A 20,812-nucleotide genomic window follows, 5' to 3' on the forward strand; every position below is an offset into this window, starting at 1 on the left:
TATAACTTGTTTTATTTACTTTTGCTTCCTTGGCTTTATTTGTGATCAACATATGTTCATTTGTATACCACATACCTTTTTTTAGTGAAATATTTTGTTTTCTAATCATTATTTTTATTAAATTTACTAGTTTTGATTGATTACCACGTTATTAGGGAAACATTATTATTTTCTATCTGTTAAGTAACATAAAGTAGTTTGTCCATTTCAAGGCCACAAAAACCAGGAGCCTTGTCACTCATAGTCAAACTTGTAGATTTATGTTTGTATTTATGCCATTCCTGGCGATCATTTGGTTTAAGTTTAAGCTACTGCACTTTAAACTGTTTGTGCATTAATTAAAATGTACTAATAGGTCATCTATTTCCTGAGGTAAATTGAATATAATTGATTAATACATTAAGCAGTGCACCACCTGCTTTTACTACTTCCTGTTTTGTAGTCTGAGAAAAGTATTTATATCATGATCTCATTTACAATAACTAAACTAGGATATGGTTAGTAACATATACAGTTAAAACAAGCTCTTAAAGTAAAGCACGACTCTGAAATGATATTCTCATACTGTTGTTGAGTTTTGTTCACATCTCTTTCTTCCCATTTACCGGTAATTTTAATTTAGTTGATGCACTTCTTTCTTTCTTTTCAATGTGCAGACAATCTGTCATCGCATTTTTACAGTTGACACACTGTCTTGCCTTCTTTTAGATGTTTTTATTAAGATATTTCTTTTTTTTTGTCCTGTAGTCCTAAAGCATTTGATGATCGTATATAATATGTAATGGTCTATGTAAACAGGATTAGCTAAATTTGAGGTTGCTTCCACCCTATTGAAAGTTGAAAGGACAATATTTGGTTGCACAGGACTGGTGCTGTAAAATCTTTTTACCATTATACTAATCAGAAATATTTTCTCATCTGCTGGAGTGTGTGGAGCGCCAATGTCTGTAATATGTTATGATCTGAAGGTTCTTTAAATACTTAACATCTAAAATGTTAATTAGTTTTTGAGCAAATGCTGAGTTCATTTTACTGTAAACTAGGACTCAATATTTAGTGTCAGGCTAGGGTATGACATAAATCTGGCACTTAGGCAAATCTTAGGCACATTAAGATCTCTGTCACTCACTTATAAGGCATGTGCTTACATATATATTTACACACTTAACTAATAAATGTCTGAGGCAATCACTGTGGTTTACTATGTTTTTGTGATTAATTGCTAACATCACTGAAAAAAACATTTCTCATCAGCTTCAATCTAAAAATCAGTTTAACCTCTTAATTGCTGTATTGTTTAAGGAGAAATTAAAAACAGCTTTATTTACCTAATAAACTTTTCATAGAGTTCCCTTGCAGATGGTTATCCTTGTTGAAAAAACTTTCTTCACTGTGCTTCAGCTAGCCAGTTTTACTACACTTTCTATTCTTTTCACTTTATCAACCCTAATTAGTGTGTGAATCTATTGGAAATCCTCTTCAGCTTGTGGAGATGAGAAGGGAAGCGTGGTTTCTATAATTGCCATGGTGTCAAGGGTAACCTATTCCTCTTGTTGGAATGTTAATAGAGAAGGATGTGCATTATTAGATACTTGAGTATTTCCATGTCTTCTCTCATTAGAACTTGTTATATTTGTGACATTAAGTGAAAAGACCCTTGATACAGTAATAGCAGAAATCTTGAAAGTAGGAATCTTGTCTGAGATGATATCATCATTGCTTAGTCCTTGTAAAACTTATAGTTCTCTCTCATATCCTTAATAACTGTTAACCTCTGCCAAAAGGGCCCCCCTACCTGTGTGAATCTTTTATACCCCAAAGTTAGTTGACAGTTGCACTGTGTAACATTACAGTATGTTTGAGGTTAAATCTGTACAGTCTAGTGACTAAAAAGGTAGATGTTAAAACCCATAGGTTCTCTTTTCAGTTTACTTTTCATTTAATTTTATTTGACTTTGAGTCAATTAACCCACAGAAGTCTAATTGTATACAAGATATGTACACAATTGCCCTTTATCTGTTTACTTTTAAACTGCTTTGGGATAACCTTTATTATAAAAGGCTTTAGTATTAAATAAAGGTTACTTGTTTATGGTATTTTTGTGCTCTAAAACTCTGCTTTTTTCCTTTTTTTTATACTCTAGAACACCAATATTTAATGGGTCCTGTAATTGGAATGTCTCCAGAGAAGAAAGCGGAAACGCCTGGGTTACAAGAATTTTCGGGATTAAAGTTGACTGCTTGTGGCATGGGCACCTTACCAGAAGCTGAAAGTGCTGCAAGCCCCAAGGCAACAAGTGTGGACAAGGGGCCATGTGATGATGAAGAACTCACAAACTTGAATTGGCTCCATGAAAACCTCCTGCAAAACTTCACTCTGGTCTCAGAAGCTCAGCCCAGTGTTAGTCCTCTATATGACATTGAGGGAGATAGTGTACCACCTTCTTTTACTTCTTCCTGTTCTGTAGCCCAGGAGAAGGATTCTGTTAACACGAAACCCCCATATTCTTTTAGCCTTCTTATCTACATGGCTATTGAACAGTCTTCTAACAAATGCCTGCCTGTCAAGGATATCTACTGCTGGATCTTGGATCACTTCCCTTATTTTGCCAGTGCCCCCACTGGCTGGAAAAACTCAGTGAGACATAACTTGTCCTTGAACAAGTGTTTTCGCAAGGTGGAGAGGGGCCTTGGTAAAGTAAGTATTAAAAGTTTATTGTGAGGTATTGTAAAAGATAAAATGAGTTCTGGATGAATATCAGGTTACAGGTGATAAGAGGAAACTAACACATGTGAGAGACAAACAGACCAGTAGAGAATGAAAACTTGACAGCAGGGTGAATGCAAATATCTATAGATGTTCTGAGAGAAACAAAGAAATAAGAAATTTAGGGAAGAGGGTACAACATTATAGAGATATCAAGTGTACTGTCTGCATTTCTTTGCTGGTATGATCTTTTGTATTTTAACTTCAGACTTTGGATTTTGCTGTCACTGGTATTGATTGTAGCCTGTCACAACATCTTTTACATAATCCTAACCTGTTTATATTCCAGTTTCCAATTTATGTTTAAGCAAAGTCACTTTCAGTTTTCTTGTCCTTGCATTTAAAAAACTCTTGTGCCCATGAATATAATAAAGCATAATCTGCTCAATGTTTAAATATTTGCATGGAACAATGAATGGAGAACTGACATAGGCAGTGTGAGATTGTGATAGTGTGACAGCAGTGAAGTAATTATATTGCTAGACAGTGATACTTTGACATTTGAAGCACCTTAAATATTACTTAAACAAAATTCCAAATAATTATTACATATAAAATTAAACAATTCTGAGGTGGTGAAATTGGCAAAGAATAATATTAGTACAAAGCTACCTTTTGCTCAGGACATGTTCTGTATAACAGATGTTGCCTTACAAATGCAAATAGTATTATTAAACACCTAATTTGTTGTGCACAGTCTCCTTTTCCCTCATATTAGTTCTCTCATATGTAGATTCATAGAGATTTATCTACCTAAGTTATAAGGTTACTTAATAGACACTCAAACTGTCATATACATGTTCAATGTATATATTGTTTAGTGGTGTTTTTATAATCTATCTATGATGGGATTTATTAGTTTCTCATTAGTATTTTTTCACTATACTTCTCCAGTTTTCTTTAGTAATTAAGATTGTAGTATTTTTATTTTAAGAATATTATTTTTCAGTTCAGCCATGGCATTTAATGGACATGTTTTATTTTATTATAATTACATATAGAGATTTGTCAGCATTTATAATGAACAATGTGAACACTTACGCAGTTGTCAAAAATATCAGTTGTCTGAAAATGGTTACAAATATGTGTTATGTTATGTTTCATTTTGCAGTGTTGTTTTTCTGCTTCAATGATTCATTTTAGCTTTTATTAGATGCTTTACAATGATATTTTGTTAGTCAGCCTTCATTTTTTATTATCCTTTTTGCAGGAGAATGTTCACAAAATAGTAATAATAGATTTTATTCTTGTAGCACAGTTAAAAAAGTAATTTCAAGATGCTTCATGGTAATAAAATTACATGATAAAAATGTATACAGGAATTTGATAAAATAGTAAAAACAGAAAATATAAATACCTAAGAAGGTGTAGAAAATGAATGAATAGCATTAAGGAACCAGAGATGAACATTAATCACAGTGAACTGCAAGAAATATGGCAATAAAAATAATTCAATTCATGAATCAATCAGTCACTCTTTTTATAATATAGCACCCTTCACGATGTACACCACCACAAAGCAATTTATTAAGCTCAAATGATTTTACCATACTGTTTTCAAAGCATGTGTAATCCTGAACAATTTTGCTGGGGTCAAGAGCCAATCCCAGCAAGCATAGGACACAAGACAGGAAAAAAAAACTCTTGATAGGGCACCAGTCCATCATAGAAAGAACACACGGACACACCACACACACACGCACACACATACACACCAGAGCCAATGTAGTGTCATCAATCCACCTAACCTGAATATCTCTGGACTGTAGGAGAAAACCCAAGCAAACATGAGAAGAACATGTACATTCCATGCAAAAAAGACCCAGGACAGAAACCCTGGTCTCCTTACTTTGAGGCAGCAATGCTACCGCTGTGCCATTGTGCTGCCTGAAAATGTGAATATACGATTCTTTAATTTTAATAGCAGATAAGGCTGCAAAATACCTAACTGGTTCAGGAAGTTGGTTTAGGTGCTTGCAAAAAAATCAAAAGATGTAATTTCTTTTCCCCCGTATCCTGATCCCAGCCCCTGTCCCCAGTTTTGAGAAGTAGCCTCGTAGGATGCCACTGCCATTAATGGATCAAAAAATAAAGATGGATAATTTCCTCTTCATGAGAAGCAAATTCAAGTTTTCCAACCTATTCCACAGCTTAGATATGTAAAAAGGGTAAAATGGCTGTAATAAGCTGCCATTGGCTAGTTGTTTCTTTGCTGTTGTCATTTGCATTTTTAGTCCTCCTGATGAGTTTTCTTTTGCCTGGTCATCAGTACTGTAGGGACCTCTTACTGTGGATATTGTCCTGGTAGTACTATAATTTATCTTAAACATGATCGTCAATGATTCCATGAGATATGTAATGTATTTAAAAGTCTTTTATGTGTCTCTTCTGAGATGTGCCTTTATATTGAGATTCTGTAGATCTTTAATTAATTATATGTGGATCATGATTATCTCTCCACTGTGCAAACAAAGGAGAACTTTTGGGAAATCCTACAAAAGCAATTGATCTTATTCAAGACTAATTAGAATCACTCTATGTTCAGGCAAAGGCAGTATTTGAAAAGTGGTTAATTACATCTATGACCATTTCCAGCCCCTTTTATAAAGTGTGTGAACACTTGTACCATTGATGCATGGAATGTCTTTTATTTTAAATACTTAAGAATTAGCAATTCACTTACATATTTTTGGCAATCACGTATTGCTAAAGGTTAAAATTAAGTGTGATATGATTTGTCATAATTCAAGCCTTCATATTTACAATGGGTGAAATGATGACAAGGATGTACATTCCTTTGATATCCAATTAATATCTTGTATATCCTGGTTTACAGGCAGGTCTGTTTTGGGTTTTTTTTAAATTAACTAGGGGCTTTGCCCCCTGCTCGCTTCGCTCGCCAACCCCTGTGTTTGGTTTTCCAGATACACACTTATAAGATTTTTTTTTCTTTGAATTGTTGCTATTTCATTAGTTTCACTTTTATTTCAGAACTTCTGTAAAAACAATATTTGGAATCTTTTGTGTCCCAATATGCTGAATCTTTTAAATGAGGTCTGTGAGACTTGGGTACCATAATTTAGGATAGGTGTCTCTGTTTGGAATTTCAGCACAGACAAAACAATCCACATCATCAGCAGTTAATAATTTTTTTTGCAAAGTAACCAATAAATGCATGTGAGTTAAACCCCGTTTTTGAAATTCTCTGACTTAAACTAATTTCCTTTTGATTGCGTCAATGCGATCTCTGCTATCTTTTTTTTGATACTGTAGCGACTGATGTAATAAAGTATCATAAAAGGTCTACTTTAACAGTCGCCGACTGCGTAACCTCAAACACAACTTTCTAGCACCCTCTCCAACCCCTCCTCTCACGGGTCTCGCCTCCCCCTTACCGCATCAATCAGCACCCAGCTATCAGTCTTCCGTGCTGCACTCTGCCCTCCCTCAATTGGACCTAACAGTCACTTAAAACAAAAAAGGCTTCAGTATTCTGTACCTTTCTCTGCATATGTCTCGCCCTGGGTCTCTTTTCTCCGTGCTGCTCTTTCTTCTTTGCTGAGTACACAGGATCTGTGTTTGCCATGTGACTTTACATGACTGAATGTTTTGCTGGCTGTCCGTGCTCGTATTTGATAAGAAGGGTGTGTCTTGCAAGAATCTTGTGTTCCACGTCCCCGCGAGACTGCCCTGGGACAATCTCGAGATGCTCCATGGCCAGTCTTTTTTGTCTCACGGGTCTTTAAAATGTCTTTCAAGAACTTCGGAGAAGATCACGTATCGTCGCCTTGCTTTTCCATTTCAGGATTTTTTTATATATAGAGAGAGACAGTTCTTAAATGTTCTTTTTAATTAAACATGTTTTATTAATCCTAAACTTAACATTCTGAAATGCTTTTAATCCAGTTCATGGTCCTGAGAAACTGGAGCTCATCCTAGTAGTACCAGGCATAAGTTAGAAACAACTCTAGGCATGATGTCAGTACTCTGCTGGGTTTTATGATATCATGTTTTTAGACAGAGCAAGAAGAAACTGAGCAAATGCATAAAACAGAACAACGTTATAAAGTCATTTTGAGGCATGCTAAAACCAAAATCTAAAAAAATCAAATTGCAGTTGTTATACTAAAAGCCCCACCACTGGCTGGATCCTGAAGCAAACTGATCTAAAATAGAACTACAGTTGTCTCTGAGGGATGAGATTTATTTTTAACTATGGTACAGAACTATGGTACAGTGGCCTACAGATGACTGAAATAATATAGCATTAACAGTTTGTTCAGTATAACTTAATGCTGTCCAGTTCAGGATCATGCATATAACATACTGTACATGTATAATATATGCTTGACAAAGTAATAGGAATATTATATTGCTGGTGTTTTGATTTTTCGTAGTGCCAGTTTCTGACAACTTTTGAAAAACCAAAATCCACACATTAAACATGGCCATATTTTAAAGGATGCCTATATGCAGTAATGCAATGCAATTAAATTATTGACTATTTAAAATAGTACTTTCAGGTTTGTTTGTTTGTTTGCTAAACATCCATATTGCCATGCATTTCTTTTCACTTTCAACAGTTAGTAAGTGTAAAATACACTAGCTGTCAAGAGGCAATGATTTAGCAAACTGTCTTCAAGTGCAACATTTACTAATGTCAGTTAATATGTGATTCTCCTATGAGTGTTTGGTGTTGTGCCAAAAGGAAGCCACAAAAGACAGATATTGGTCACAAGTAGTCAATCACAGGTACACAGATGAGCTAGGACTTTGTTATAAGGGTAAAAGTAAATTATACTGTACTTATCAAAAAAGCAAAAGGGTAAATGAAAAGAAACCTAGAGTCATGAAGGACATGAACATGATGTAATGTACGATAAGTATAAGGAAAGAACTATGATTAAGCCTTTCGTATAAAGTGTGGGTAATTGATAAACCTTGGTAGGTGTATGACCCCTTCATACTCTGTACCATACCATAACAGAAATGGCTTGCTGAAGCAGAACAAGATGTCAGAAAAATAAACAAGCCACAGAGCATTCTACTTTCTCGACATATACTGTGAATACAAAATTTGTCTGCCTGAGCCCATTTCTACACAAGCCATCTGACATCTTCCCCAGTTTCCCACAACCTCCAACAGTAAAAAAGGAAGAAAGATGTTAACATGTTATCGGTGTTCCTTATTTATGTTCTTTCAGGGATTAATCAGTCCCTGCAGGTTTGACTGTGGTGTGTCAGTTGCATGAATGAGGACTTCCCATAGTCCTAGCCACACTTAATGCCATTTCTGTTGCCCCTGCCCATAATGAATGGGAATCCTCTTCTTGTACACTGTGTAAGGTAGTAACTGCACAATGATAGTACTATATTACCAACAGTACTTTCTGAACAAGTGGTTCTCTCATTAGTATGCTGCTGGTCTGCCCACAAGTCAAAAAATAGACAAGTGTAATTTAAAAATTGAGTTCATGGGCAATTATGTGAATTTATTTTTTTCTTTTGTAAATGGATTGTCCAACCAAAAGTAGATATTTCATCAGTCATGAGTAAAAAGCAGAGCATAGCACCTTTCTCACTTACTGTTGGTAAGGAAGTGTGTTGGGTTTCTACAACATGTGAGGTAGGAAGGACTCTTGTTGTACCTAGCCTGTTAACTGGGCATCATGAGAAATACACAAATGAATATGTGCTTTATGGCCTCTGCAACCACTGTATCAAGAAATTGTAGTTTCTGCTCTTTATTTATTTATTTTGGTGCAACTATCACATATTAACACCTTTGGTTTTAATTTGCAGCTAATAGGCTTACCCAGTCATTCGTTTCTGTATCTGAGCATTGGTCTCGGATGACAGCCTGGTTTCTGTTGCCATAGAAACATTTCCTCCGTTTTCCTGTTTATAAGCTGCTGGTAATATGAGTCAAGGTTATTTTTGTGATGATCTAAAGTGCTGAGTTCTATATCGCAGGCAAGAGCCCTTTACCCATTAATAAAAAAAATGTGTGCATTGCTTTAGTAATCTTGTCATTGCCTGGAATATTTTCACAGTCTCAGACTTTATGATTCTCATCAAGGATACTGCAGTGAAAAACTTCCTGTTGCACAACGTACTCACCCCGGCTAATCAGGTAGAAAATACAAACACCCCTGCCTATCCTTTACTTGCTATTTTTGTGGCTGCAGCTCATAACTGGTTATATGGAGATCTTGATTCAAGCTTTTTGGTTTTAATTTGGTTTTAATATGAGTGAACAATATATAGAATATGCATATCTTTCTTTATTTCCTGCATTTTTATCAATACTCCTAATAATAAGTGCCTTTAAATAATTACATTCCTTTTTGTTTTTGTTGTAACTACAACAATGAAAAATGGTTGGCCACTAAAGAATTACAGAGTAAATTGGGCCTGAGCTATTATATTGTACAGTATATTGTGTTTGTACATTCTCCCATGTTCATTTGGATTTGGTTAGCTAAATTTTAAACAAATTGTGTTTACTACCATGCTCCCATCCTATGTTAGCTCCTCCCTTCGGCCTTTTACTTCAGATTCATCCTTGGCCGTTTTCAGGACTCATATTGAGATAGTGTACAAGATTTGCTGTTCATCTTTATGATTCAATTGTATGTACTAATACACTGCTTAACACTACATATACCGTTTGCCTTTGTAGACCTCTTCTGTTTTTTTGCATGTGGGCATATTATTGAAAATATCTTACAATATCAATTGGCTTTATAGGTAGGATTAGTCCTGCCCCTTCAAATGTCTTTTTAGTGACAAGTAGAAAAAGAAGCATAGAGTATAGCAAACAATAGTAACCGAGCCAGTGTTGAACTTAATATTAATTCAATCCATCCATCCATCCATTATCCAACATACTATATCCTAACTACAGGGTCATGGGGGTCTGCTTGAACCAATCCCAGCCAACACAGGGTGCAAGGCAGTAAACAAACCCTGGGCATGGCGCCAGTGCACCACAGTAATTTAATCATATTATTTTGTTTCATTTCTAACCTGGACAGGAAATGCATGGAGTTTGCACACTCTCGCCATGTTTACTTGGATAGATTGATTTTGGTCATTGTGTGTAACTGCAGACAATTACCTGTTTTTCTACTGAATAACGGAAATGTGTCATTAATTGCTCTTAATTATTAAAATATGCTAGTTACTATATGTGCTGTGGAGAAAATTCCTTTTGTCCAATTTACTGTCATGGTAATGATGCCAGCAGCACAGGGCAGCAACTCTGGTGTACAGGGCACAATCACAAACCCAAATAGAAAACAGACTTGGCAAGGATGTTGCAGGCAATTTAAAAGCAAAAAGCAATCATTAATCCCATTTAAACCTTTCATATAGTGCATGTAATATTTTGAAACCAAGAGATCTGCCGAAGCAGTCACTAGCGTTCTTCATGGCTTCATCTTAATTCCTAGTCTTTCTGCAAACTGTGTTTGGGTGAGTTGATCGCTATGGTGACTGTGTCCATTGAAATAAAGTGGTATATTCCAAGGCTGAATCCTCCCTTAGACTCCATGCTAGTCATAGGTTTTGAATATTTCTTTAAGATTTTTGGGGATCTAACTTTCTTGCATGCATTCACTTCTGTCTAAGAGATACTGTATACAGTGGTAATTCTAGCACACACAGTATGTAGCAGCACTTCTGTCTGAATGTTTTAGAATTCTGGATTCAAATCGTTGACCTGTCACTGTTTGTATGGGATTTCTAAGAAACTTAAGCTGACTTTTGGGTCAGTATTTGACCTGGAACTGGTGTGGATGTGTGCCCTGGTTCCTGACATGCAAACTAATTGGGTAAGCAAGCTCACTATATTAATTACTAGGAAAACACCCGCGCTTCGCAGCTGAGAAGTAGTGTATTAAAAAAGTTATGAAAAAGTAAAGGAAACATTTTAAAAATAATGTAACATGATTGTCAGTGTAACTGTTTTGTCACTGTTATGAGTGTTGCTGTCATCAAGGATTTGATTATCATTATTTCTTTCAGTCAGGTTCATATTTGGAGGATGTGTTGTGTTCAAGTTACATTCCGTGTTTGTCAACCGTTATAAAGATAACAGGTTTTATTCATCGAAGTGTTCACTACCCAAATCACTACTCGTGAATCTAAAATGTTTAACAGGCTTTCCCGGTATTAACTTGTGGATTTGCCTGCGAATATTTAGCGGCAGCATGTCTATGAACTTGTGGATTTGCCTGCGAGTATTTGGCTTCAGCGTCACAAAGTTGTTTCCATCTAGCTGTATCAGAAAATGTACCACGACGTCTTAACATGCCTTCTTATTACTGTTTTCTCACAGCTTGGATTGCTGCTGTCATAATCGGTTTGAGTTTCATGGTTTGTTTCAATTACGTTAGTATTTGCAGGACTTGTGTTAAAGTGACATTCGACATCTGTCAAGCGCTGTAAGCATACAACCGGTTTCATCGATAACTTTGCATCTAGCTTTTGAGAGTTGAAACATTCATAAACATCAAAGTGTCCACTACTCAAATCGTCACCTGTGACCCTAAGATGTTTAAGAGGCATTGGCGGTTCTACAAAGGTGTAAAATATTTGGCCATTTCGGTACACTTGAAAGCGACAACCGAACAATCCAGCGGCAGCCATCAACTCACATGCAGAAGCATAGGTGAAGGGCTTAAGCATTTCACTCTTATCGTGCTCCTGTGTAGTATAATTATCTCCTGTACCGTCATCAGTCCATACCTTGAACCTGTCCCAGTCATTCAATATATAAGACACAATGTTCCTCCGGATGTCAAGAGTGAGCCTGATATGGCTGTGCAATATGTAACACAGAGAATGGAAAAGGCAGACGGCATCTCCGGGCATGGAAACCACTCGGTAAAGTGACAGTTCTTTGATCGATGGGGATCACCTCGATAGACATGTTAATGGGGGTTCGGTTGGAGTGATAAAGGAAATGGGTACCTGAAAAATGTAAACCAAGTCTAAAATACCTATACAACTATAATCATAATAAACAAACAATAAAACAGTGGAGAAGCCGTGGATTAAATAAAAAGGCTGCAGTTATCAGCAGGGAGACGTGAATACTGTGGTGAAGCAAGGAAGGGAATGAAGAGACCGGAGCAACGGACAGCCTTATATAGGCAGGCAGCAAACAACTTGAGAGGCGTGGGGATGGGGGACCCAACGCCGCCTCACATGGCGACCGAGCTGCAGTCTATGGACATATATATGTACGTAAGTAGGATTCAGTTAGCGTTGGGAAGCCGCGTACCAAATTTCTTGAAGATGGGCCCATAGGTAACAAAGACCGTTGGAAAGTTCAATATGGTGGCTGACAGTGGCATCATACGACCGAAATAAGTACGTACATCGGTTTTGATTAGACCAGGGAAGCCGCCTACCAAATTTCGTGAAGATGGGGCCATAAATAAGTAGGCTTAACATGGCGGACGTTGTCGACCATTATGACCGTTACGCGTAGAATTTCTAAATGAAACCTGCTTAACTTTTGCAAGTAACCTGTAAGGAATGAGCCTGCCAAATTTCAGTTTTCTACCTACATGTTAGTCAGTCAGTCAGTGAGGGCTTTGCCTTTTATTAGTATAGACTAGCAAATCACCCGCACTTCGCAGTGGCGAAGTACTGCTTTTAAATTTTTATTAAGAAGAAAAGTAAACCTTTTTAAACTGAGGGAAAATATACCAATAATTATTTGTCAAGGGTCTCTTTGTATACCACATTGTCAGTTCGGCACTCCGGTTGTAATATGACCAAGCTGTGCGAGCTTACTCTTGAGCATGCAACGTATAGTTGGCCATGTGAAAAGCAATCTTGCCTCAAATCAATGGCAACCTTTTGTAGGGTCTGTCCCTGAGACTTATTAATTGTCATTGCGAAGCAGAGCCTTATTGGAAACTGGAGGCATTTGAATTGAAATGGGAGATCAGAGGGTATAACGGGGATGCGAGGAATAAAAACTCTCTCACCTGAGCCACTGCCAGTAAAAATAGTTGCCTGAATTAGTTTCTTTTACAGACACGTGACCTGAAGTCTTGTGCCGTTACAAAGTTTCAATGGCTGTAAGTTTTTCAGTAACATTATTGGTGCCCCAACCTTCAAAATTAGATTATGGTCAGGAGTGCCTGGAGGATTCAGAGTATGGAGAAACTCTAGCGACAGTGTGTCTATTAACTTGTGGATTTTTCTGTGAGTATTTGGCAGCAGCGTCACAAAGTTGTTTCCGCAAGACCGCATTAGCTGCGGAGCTCAGCTTGGAGTGAAATGAAGTGAATGAAATGAGGTGAATGGGAGGGGAGATGATGATGTGACTCCCCCACCCGCCTTAACTCTCAATCCCTCCACAAACACAGTCTCTCGGATCTGAACTCTCCTTTATATAAATCAGTAAAGGAGAGAGGACTAAACACTAAGGAAAAAGAAAGGCAAGACCGCGCTAGCTGCGGAGCTCAGCTCGGAGCGAAATGAAGTGAATGAAATGAGGTGAATGGGAGGGGAGATGATGACGTGACTCCCCCACCCGCCTTAACTTTCAATCCCTCCACAAACACAGTCTCTTGGGTCCCAACTCTCCTTTATATAAATCAAAAGTTCAGATAAAGGACTGGGGAATGTGTGGTGATTGTGTGTATCTGGGTGTCTAATTTATATGTGTATATAGTTGTAATATAGGTTAAGTACATGTAAATATATTTGCGCCGTTTATAAATAAGATATTCTTTCTGCTTCTTTACCGCATTGACTTTTTCCACCGTGTGCTTTCTTTCCGCAGTAGCTGCACTTATGAGTATGCTTGTATGCGTCACTCACTTCATATTCTTTTGCTGCCTTCTCAATTGCGTAATGCGTTTTTTGTTCAGCGCTCTTTGGAGCTCTTGCCTGTTGTCTGCGTACTGCGTTCACAGTCAGTTCATGTGAGCCGCTCGGAGTACATGCATCGAAGGTTCTCAGCTGTGCTTGTGCTATCTCATGCGATCTTGCAATGTCCACGGCTTTGTTTAATGTTAGCTCAGACCCGGCACGTAAAAGTTTCTCTCGCACTTTTGCTGAGTTTGTGCTAAACACAATTCTATCCCTGACCATCTCATCTTCGTTTGCATAAGCGCAGTCCTTCACCAGCAATTTTATCTCTGTTACAGCAATTTTAACTCTTTTACAAAGTGATCAAAAGTCTCGTTTATACCCTGCGTCTTCTCATTAAACTTGTATCTCGCGAATATCGTATTCATCGTAGGCATGGCAAACGCCAGCGGCAGCGCGTCTATGAACTTAATTTAAACTTAAGCTTTACACTGTGCTTTCTAGGGGTGCACGATTCAGAAAATCTTAACAATTCGATTTGATCTCGATTCTTGGGCTCATGATTCGATTCAAATCCGATTCTCGATTCAAAACGTTATTATTTTTTTTTTTCCATCAGTCTGATACAAAATACAGCCCTGAGATAATAGTTGAAGTCACATTACAAAAGTATAAACTGTTGCAAATATAAACTGCAAACTTTCAACTTAAATTAAACAACTTATATTTACACTTTAAATAAAAGTAGATTAAATAAAACCAAATAAGAGCTGCTATAGTTGGTTGTAAAGTGCCATTATCAGAATAAATAAAAATGCTGCTACATTGGGTTGTAAAGTGCTGTAACAAGTGTAACATCCAAAATAATAATTAATTGTGAACATTTTCTTTTTACCTAAACCGTTTCCATTTCAGCAGACAACAGTTTTTGAACTGTGACAACTACAGTCAAACTGACAACAGATCAGAATATATTAGATTAGACTAGATTCAGGTGTATGCACATTAGTGAGTTTAAAGTCCACCATCTGCTGGAATGTACATGTTATTTTGCAGAAACAGAAGCTGGTCTACATGTTCTGGAGTGAGCATGCTCTGCTGTGCAGTTACTATGTCCCCAGCAGTTGAGAATACCCTCTCTGCTGCAACACTAGTACCAGGAATGCATAGGTAGGATTTAGCCAATTTTGCAAGGGGGTCTTCTGAGTGACAGTGATGGAGTTTCCAAATACTTCTTCATCTCTTCCTCAGCTCTGGTGCCAGCGGATTTAGGAACAACTCTAACATTAGTAAAAGTCTTGCCTCACGGTTCCTTCCCAGCATTCCTTCACTTCCGGCTCCTCCTTCATAAAATGGCCACCAACACCATTTTCGGCGTCGTGCATATGTAAACTTTTGTTTATGTATTTTTGACCAATTGATTATTTTTTGTTGTGGATAATTCTACAGTATACGAGGCCAGAAACCCCAAACCTTTTATGCTGTCTCCTTATTCGTCTTTTACAATATATATATATAACAAACTAAGCAATATATATGTGACATGGTGCATTATCCTGCTGGAAGTAGCCATCAGAGGATGGGTACATGGTGGTCATGAAGGGATGGACATGGTCAGAAACAATGCTCAGGTAGCCCGTGGCATTTAAACGATGCCCAATTGCCACTAAGGGGCCTAAAGTGTGCCAAGAAAACATCCCCCACACCATTACACCACCACCACCAGCCTGCACAGTGGTAACAAGGCATGATGGATCCATGTTCTCGTTCTGTTTACGCCAAATTCTGACTCTACCATTTGAATGTCTCAATAGAAATCGAGACTCATCAGACCAGGCAACATTTTTCCAGTCCTCAACTGTCCAATTTTGGTGAGCTCGTGCAAATTGTAGCCTCTTTTTCCTATTTGTAGTGGAGATGAGTGGTACCCGGTGGGGTCTTCTGCTGTTGTAGCCCATCCGCCTCAAGGTTGTGGCTTCACAAATGCTTTGCTGCATACCTCGGTTTTAACGAGTGGTTATTTCAGTCAAAGTTGCTCTTCTATCAGCTTGAATCAGTCGGCCCATTCTCCTCTGACCTCTAGCATCAACAAGGCATTTTTGCCCACAGGACTGCCGCATACTAGATGTTTTTCCCTTTTCACACCATTCTTTGTAAACCCTAGAAATGACTGTCCCTGAAAATCCCAGTAACTGAGCAGATTGTGAAATACTCAGACCGGCCCGTCTGGCACCAACAACCATGCCAAGCTCAAAATTGCTTAAATCACTTTTCTTTCCCATTCTGACATTCAGTTTGCAGTTCAGGAGATTGTCTTGACCAGGACCACACCCCTAAATGCATTGAAACAACTGCCATGTGATTGGTTCATTAGATAATTGCATTAATGAGAAATTGAACAGGTGTACCTAATAATCCTTTAGGTGAGTGTGTGTATATGTATATATATATATGTATGTATATATATATATATATATATATATATATATATATATATATATAAATATATATATATATATATATATATATATAAAATATATATATATATATATATATATATATATATATATATATATATATATATATATAAAATATATATATATATATAAAATATATATATATATACTGTATAATATATATGCCAGCAACACTCATGACAATGACAACACAATTACATTGTAAATCATGTTACGTTATTATTAAAATGTGTCCTTTTCTTTTTCATTACTTCTTTAACACTACTTCTCGGTGTAAGCATGGGTATTTTGATAGTATATATATACACACATACATATATACATACATATACATATACATATATATATATATATATATATATATATATATATATATAGATAGATATCTATATATCTATCTATACATATATATATATATATATATATATATATATATATATATATGTGTATCTGTCTATCTGTCTGTCTGTCTGTCTGTAGAAGGAATTTTTATTTAGTCGACCGAATATTATTCCGAAATAAATCAACGCAAACCTTAAATAACTTGTAATATTTTGCTCTCCATAAAAATATATCCTGTCTAAATTATACAAGTTAAGTTTACAATAAAGTAAACTTTAAAAGAACAAACATTCAAATTTCTTTACTCTTATATAATTTTTTATAAAAAATAAACTTAAATTTTAAATATCCCAAAAGATTTTGCTCTCCATAAAAATATATCCTGTCAAAATTATACAAATTCAAATATGAACATGGTGCATAACAAAACCTGGAAATATAAATAAAATTTGTTCTTTTCAGCAATAACAAATCAAATCATTCAGTTGTCTTTGCTCTTATGTAATTTTATCACAGCGGACGCCTGGCATCTTTTTTTGGCAACAAGCTCATTTATGTTTGGTGTGAGGTTCTGTGTTGTGGAGATTCTCAGGATGGACTGCAGGTGCTCATCAGTGAGGCGACTCCTGTGTGCTGTTTTGTTAGTCTTCATCACTGAGAAGAGCTTCTCGCACAGATATGTTGTACCAAACATGCACAAGGTTTGAGCCGCATGTAGATAGAGCTGGAGCATTGCCTTCAGTGTGCCATTACACTGCAGCTCAATCACCTCCATCTGAATCTGTTGCCTCTTTTAATGGCTTGAGGGCTGCAGCAACTTCTGCGTTGGCGACATCGGTTTCGTCTAGTGTGAAGATGCCAGCTCCAGATTTTCTTACCTCAGCAGAGAGAAGCGCAGCGCAAATGGCTGGTGGAATCTATCGATCATGTCAAACGCACTATTCCATCATGTAGCCTTGTCCGTTGTCAACTTGTGCGGTGCCAGCTCCAGAAGTTTCTGTTTCTGTTTAAAGACATGATTTGCGGTGGCATTGTGATGAAAAAATCCGGTAATTCTCTGAATTTTCCCCAGCAGACGTTAAACAGACGGCAGCTTCAGAGCTCTCTGTGCCTCGAGGTTGATGGTATGTGCAAAAAATTTAACGTGTCCCAGCTGTGCAGCAGCTAGTATGTTAGCAGCATCGGTAACAATTGCCAGGTCAGTGGTTGTGAGCTGCTATTCCTGTGCGACAGACTGAATGTTCTCCTTTATATGTGCAGCTGTGTGGCTTTCGTTTATTGCTGTAGTTTGTAAAACTCATGACTCAAGCTCCCAGTTGTTTGTAATATAGTGAGCGGTAAAGGGTTACATATGACTGGACTGCCCTTGATGTCCATGCATCGCATGTTAAGGCTACTGTTGTTGCTTTCTTCAACGCTTCCGCTACTTTTTTCTTCGTCTCTTCATATAACAGAGGTATCACTTTTTCAGCAAAAAGCTGACGGCTTGGTATAGCGTATCAAGGCTCAACTGTTTTCAGCATGTACCGAAAGCCTTCATTTTCAACAACGCTGTAGGGACACAGATCTTTGGAAATAAAACAGGCTATGGATTGAGTTATTTTCTTCGCCCGTTCAGAGTTGGTTGGAAGTTTGCAGCATTGATGCAGAGTGTGTTGGTCTCCTGGAATTTTTCTTACTTTTGGCTGAACTTCGTTTGCATCCTCTGGATGATGACGTGCCATGTGAGTCCAGAGGTTCATAGTGTTTCCAAAATATTTGATTTTAGCTTTACAAAGCTTGCATATGACATGAGTTTTATCAATCTCTTTCTTGCCATCGATGTTGTAGACTCCAAAATGTGCCCAAACGTCTGCCTTAAATGAGGATAGGGCAGGTTGAATATTTTTTTCCACTGCGTTTTCCATGGCTCGTCCATCGAATGCTTGTGCGTACACCCACTCAATTTCTTCTTACACCAAGGATTACTATCTGAGCAGAAACTGGCATAGCGCCGTCTATAGGATTGACAAACTCCTATCCGGAAAAATAGTTAAACTCGCGTCGTTATAAAATGGGAAATATGAATCGATTTTGTGTCCTATAGGAATCGATTTTGAATCGGTAAGAGATAAAATTGCAATTCTTTTGCGAATCGATTTTTTTGCACACCCCTAGTGCTTTCCTATTGATATGTCCTTAAAGGCTTGTTCAGCTTCAGAGGGTTGTACCTCTCTTACTGCATCAATAAACAGCTCGTCTTCCTCTTTATCTGAGACATCACACACTGCATGCACGTGTTTACCTTTCCCAGTCCTGCAAACTATAGCGAATTGATTCAATTTACCACATTTTTTACACTGTCTTCCTTTAGCTGGACATTGACTTTTTCCACCGTGTGCTTTGTTTCCGCAGTAGCTGCACTTATGAAATATGCTTATATGCGTCACTCACTTCATATTCTTTTGCTGCCTTCTCAGTTGTGTAATGTGTTTTTTGTTCAGCACTCTTTGGAGCTCTTGCTTGTTGTCTGCATACTGCATTCACAGTCAGTTCACGTGAGCAAAGAAATTTTTATTATATAATTACATTTTAAAACCTTGAGATATGATAAAGATCTAAAATGCATCAAAACTTTAATTTCAAAGGCAACTCTAATTTTGCCCTGTGAACTGACACCATATGCATGGTTGGTTCCCATATTCTGCTCAGTACTGGTGGATTAATCAGACTCCATGCAACCATTATCAGGAACCTGGTTGAAAAGAGGATATATGTAATTTAATAGATAGATACTTTATTAATCCCAAGAGGAAATCCACATACTCCAGCAACAGCATACTGATAAAAAAACAATATTAAATTAAAGAGTGATAAAAATGCAGGTAAAACAGACAATAACTTTGTATAATGTTAAATGCAGCACGTGTATGAATAAACATAATTGGGATAACATAAAGGGATAACACTACTCTTGGTGCTGGTAAGATCCTCGCTTGGGTCATCCTTAATAAGATCTGTGATCACTTGCTCACCTACCTGCGATCAGAGCAGACTGGTTTTATGCCTAAAAAGTCTGCCATTGATTGGATCCTGGCACTGAGGGTTCTTATCAAACGCAAACACACGTTTCTTTGCAACCTTTATCTATTTTCATAAAGCATTTGATCGAGTTGTCTTACGCGACATCCTAAGACTTTGCTGGATCCTCCTAAAGTTGCTGGATTTTCATGGCCAGCCTTTATACTGGTACTGTGCAAAGTGGATGCAGAACATGTGCGTTCTTCCCAGTTGTTTCTGGGGTTTGTCACCAGTGTGTTCTTGCTCCTACTGTGTTCAGTGCTTGCATGGACTTGGTGTTGGACAGGGTCGTGGGGTCTAGTGGTCATGAGGCATCTGTTGGTGAAGAACGATTCACTGATTTTTGACTTTGCTGACGATGCTGTGATCTTTGCGGAGTCAATGGAGGTTCTGATCAGACCTTTCGAGAAACTGAGTGAGGAGTCTGAGTGTCTGGTCTTCTGAGTGTCCTGGATAAAAACCAAGATGTAGGTCTTTAATAACCTCTTGGGCACAGCCATCAGCAGTGTAACTGTCTGAGGAGAAAATGTTGACTATATCAAGATTTACTTACTTTGGCAGCGAATTTCAAATCTCTGGTAATTCTTCTTATGAAGTCAGTAGATGGATTGGGGGGGCATGAGGTCACTGAAAAGGGCTGTGTGGTGCTCTCTTTATCTTTGCAAGAGGGCAAAGGGTCAAGACTTTTGAGTCCTGGTGCTTTCTTTTTTGCTGTAAGTTTGTGAGACATGGGTAAAATCAAGTGACATGAGATGAAGACTGATCTCCTTTGGTACTGTTGTGATGAAAAATCCGTAATTCTCTGAATTTTCCCCAGCAGACGTTAAACAGACGGCAGCTTCAGAGCTCTCTGTGCCTCGAGGTTGATGGTATGTGCAAAAATTTAACGCGTTGAAAGTTTCCCAGCTGTGCAGCAGCTAGTATGTTAGCAGCATCGGTAACAATTGCCAGGTCAGTGGTTGTGAGCTGCTATTCCTGTGCGACAGACTGAATGTTCTCCTTTATATGTGCAGCTGTGTGGCTTTCGTTTATTGCTGTAGTTTGTAAAACTCGTGACTCAAGCTCCCAGTTGTTTGTAATATAGTGAGCGGTAAAGGGTTACATATGACTGGACTGCCCTTGATGTCCATGCATCGCATGTTAAGGCTACTGTTGTTGCTTTCTTCAACGCTTCCGCTACTTTTTTCTTCGTCTCTTCATATAACAGAGGTATCACTTTTTCAGCAAAAAGCTGACGGCTTGGTATAGCGTATCAAGGCTCAACTGTTTTCAGCATGTACCGAAAGCCTTCATTTTCAACAACGCTGTAGGGACACAGATCTTTGGAAAT

General features: G+C 37.6%; 1 protein-coding gene across 3 annotated transcripts in view; it reads left to right on the forward strand.

Moving 5' to 3' along the window:
- Positions 1 to 20,812, forward strand: part of foxn2a (forkhead box N2a) — a 104,599-nt gene that overhangs the window by 42,077 nt on the left and 41,710 nt on the right. For all 3 annotated transcript variants that reach the window (XM_039738147.1, XM_039738146.1, XM_039738148.1), the window contains one exon: positions 2,145 to 2,698. In XM_039738147.1, the coding sequence (XP_039594081.1) occupies positions 2,159 to 2,698 (540 nt within the window). In that variant the 5' untranslated portion in view covers positions 2,145 to 2,158. The remainder of the gene's footprint in view (positions 1 to 2,144; positions 2,699 to 20,812) is intronic.

This window comes from Polypterus senegalus, chromosome 16 (assembly GCF_016835505.1).
Source record: "Polypterus senegalus isolate Bchr_013 chromosome 16, ASM1683550v1, whole genome shotgun sequence".
Classification (NCBI taxonomy): Eukaryota; Metazoa; Chordata; class Cladistia; order Polypteriformes; family Polypteridae; genus Polypterus; species Polypterus senegalus.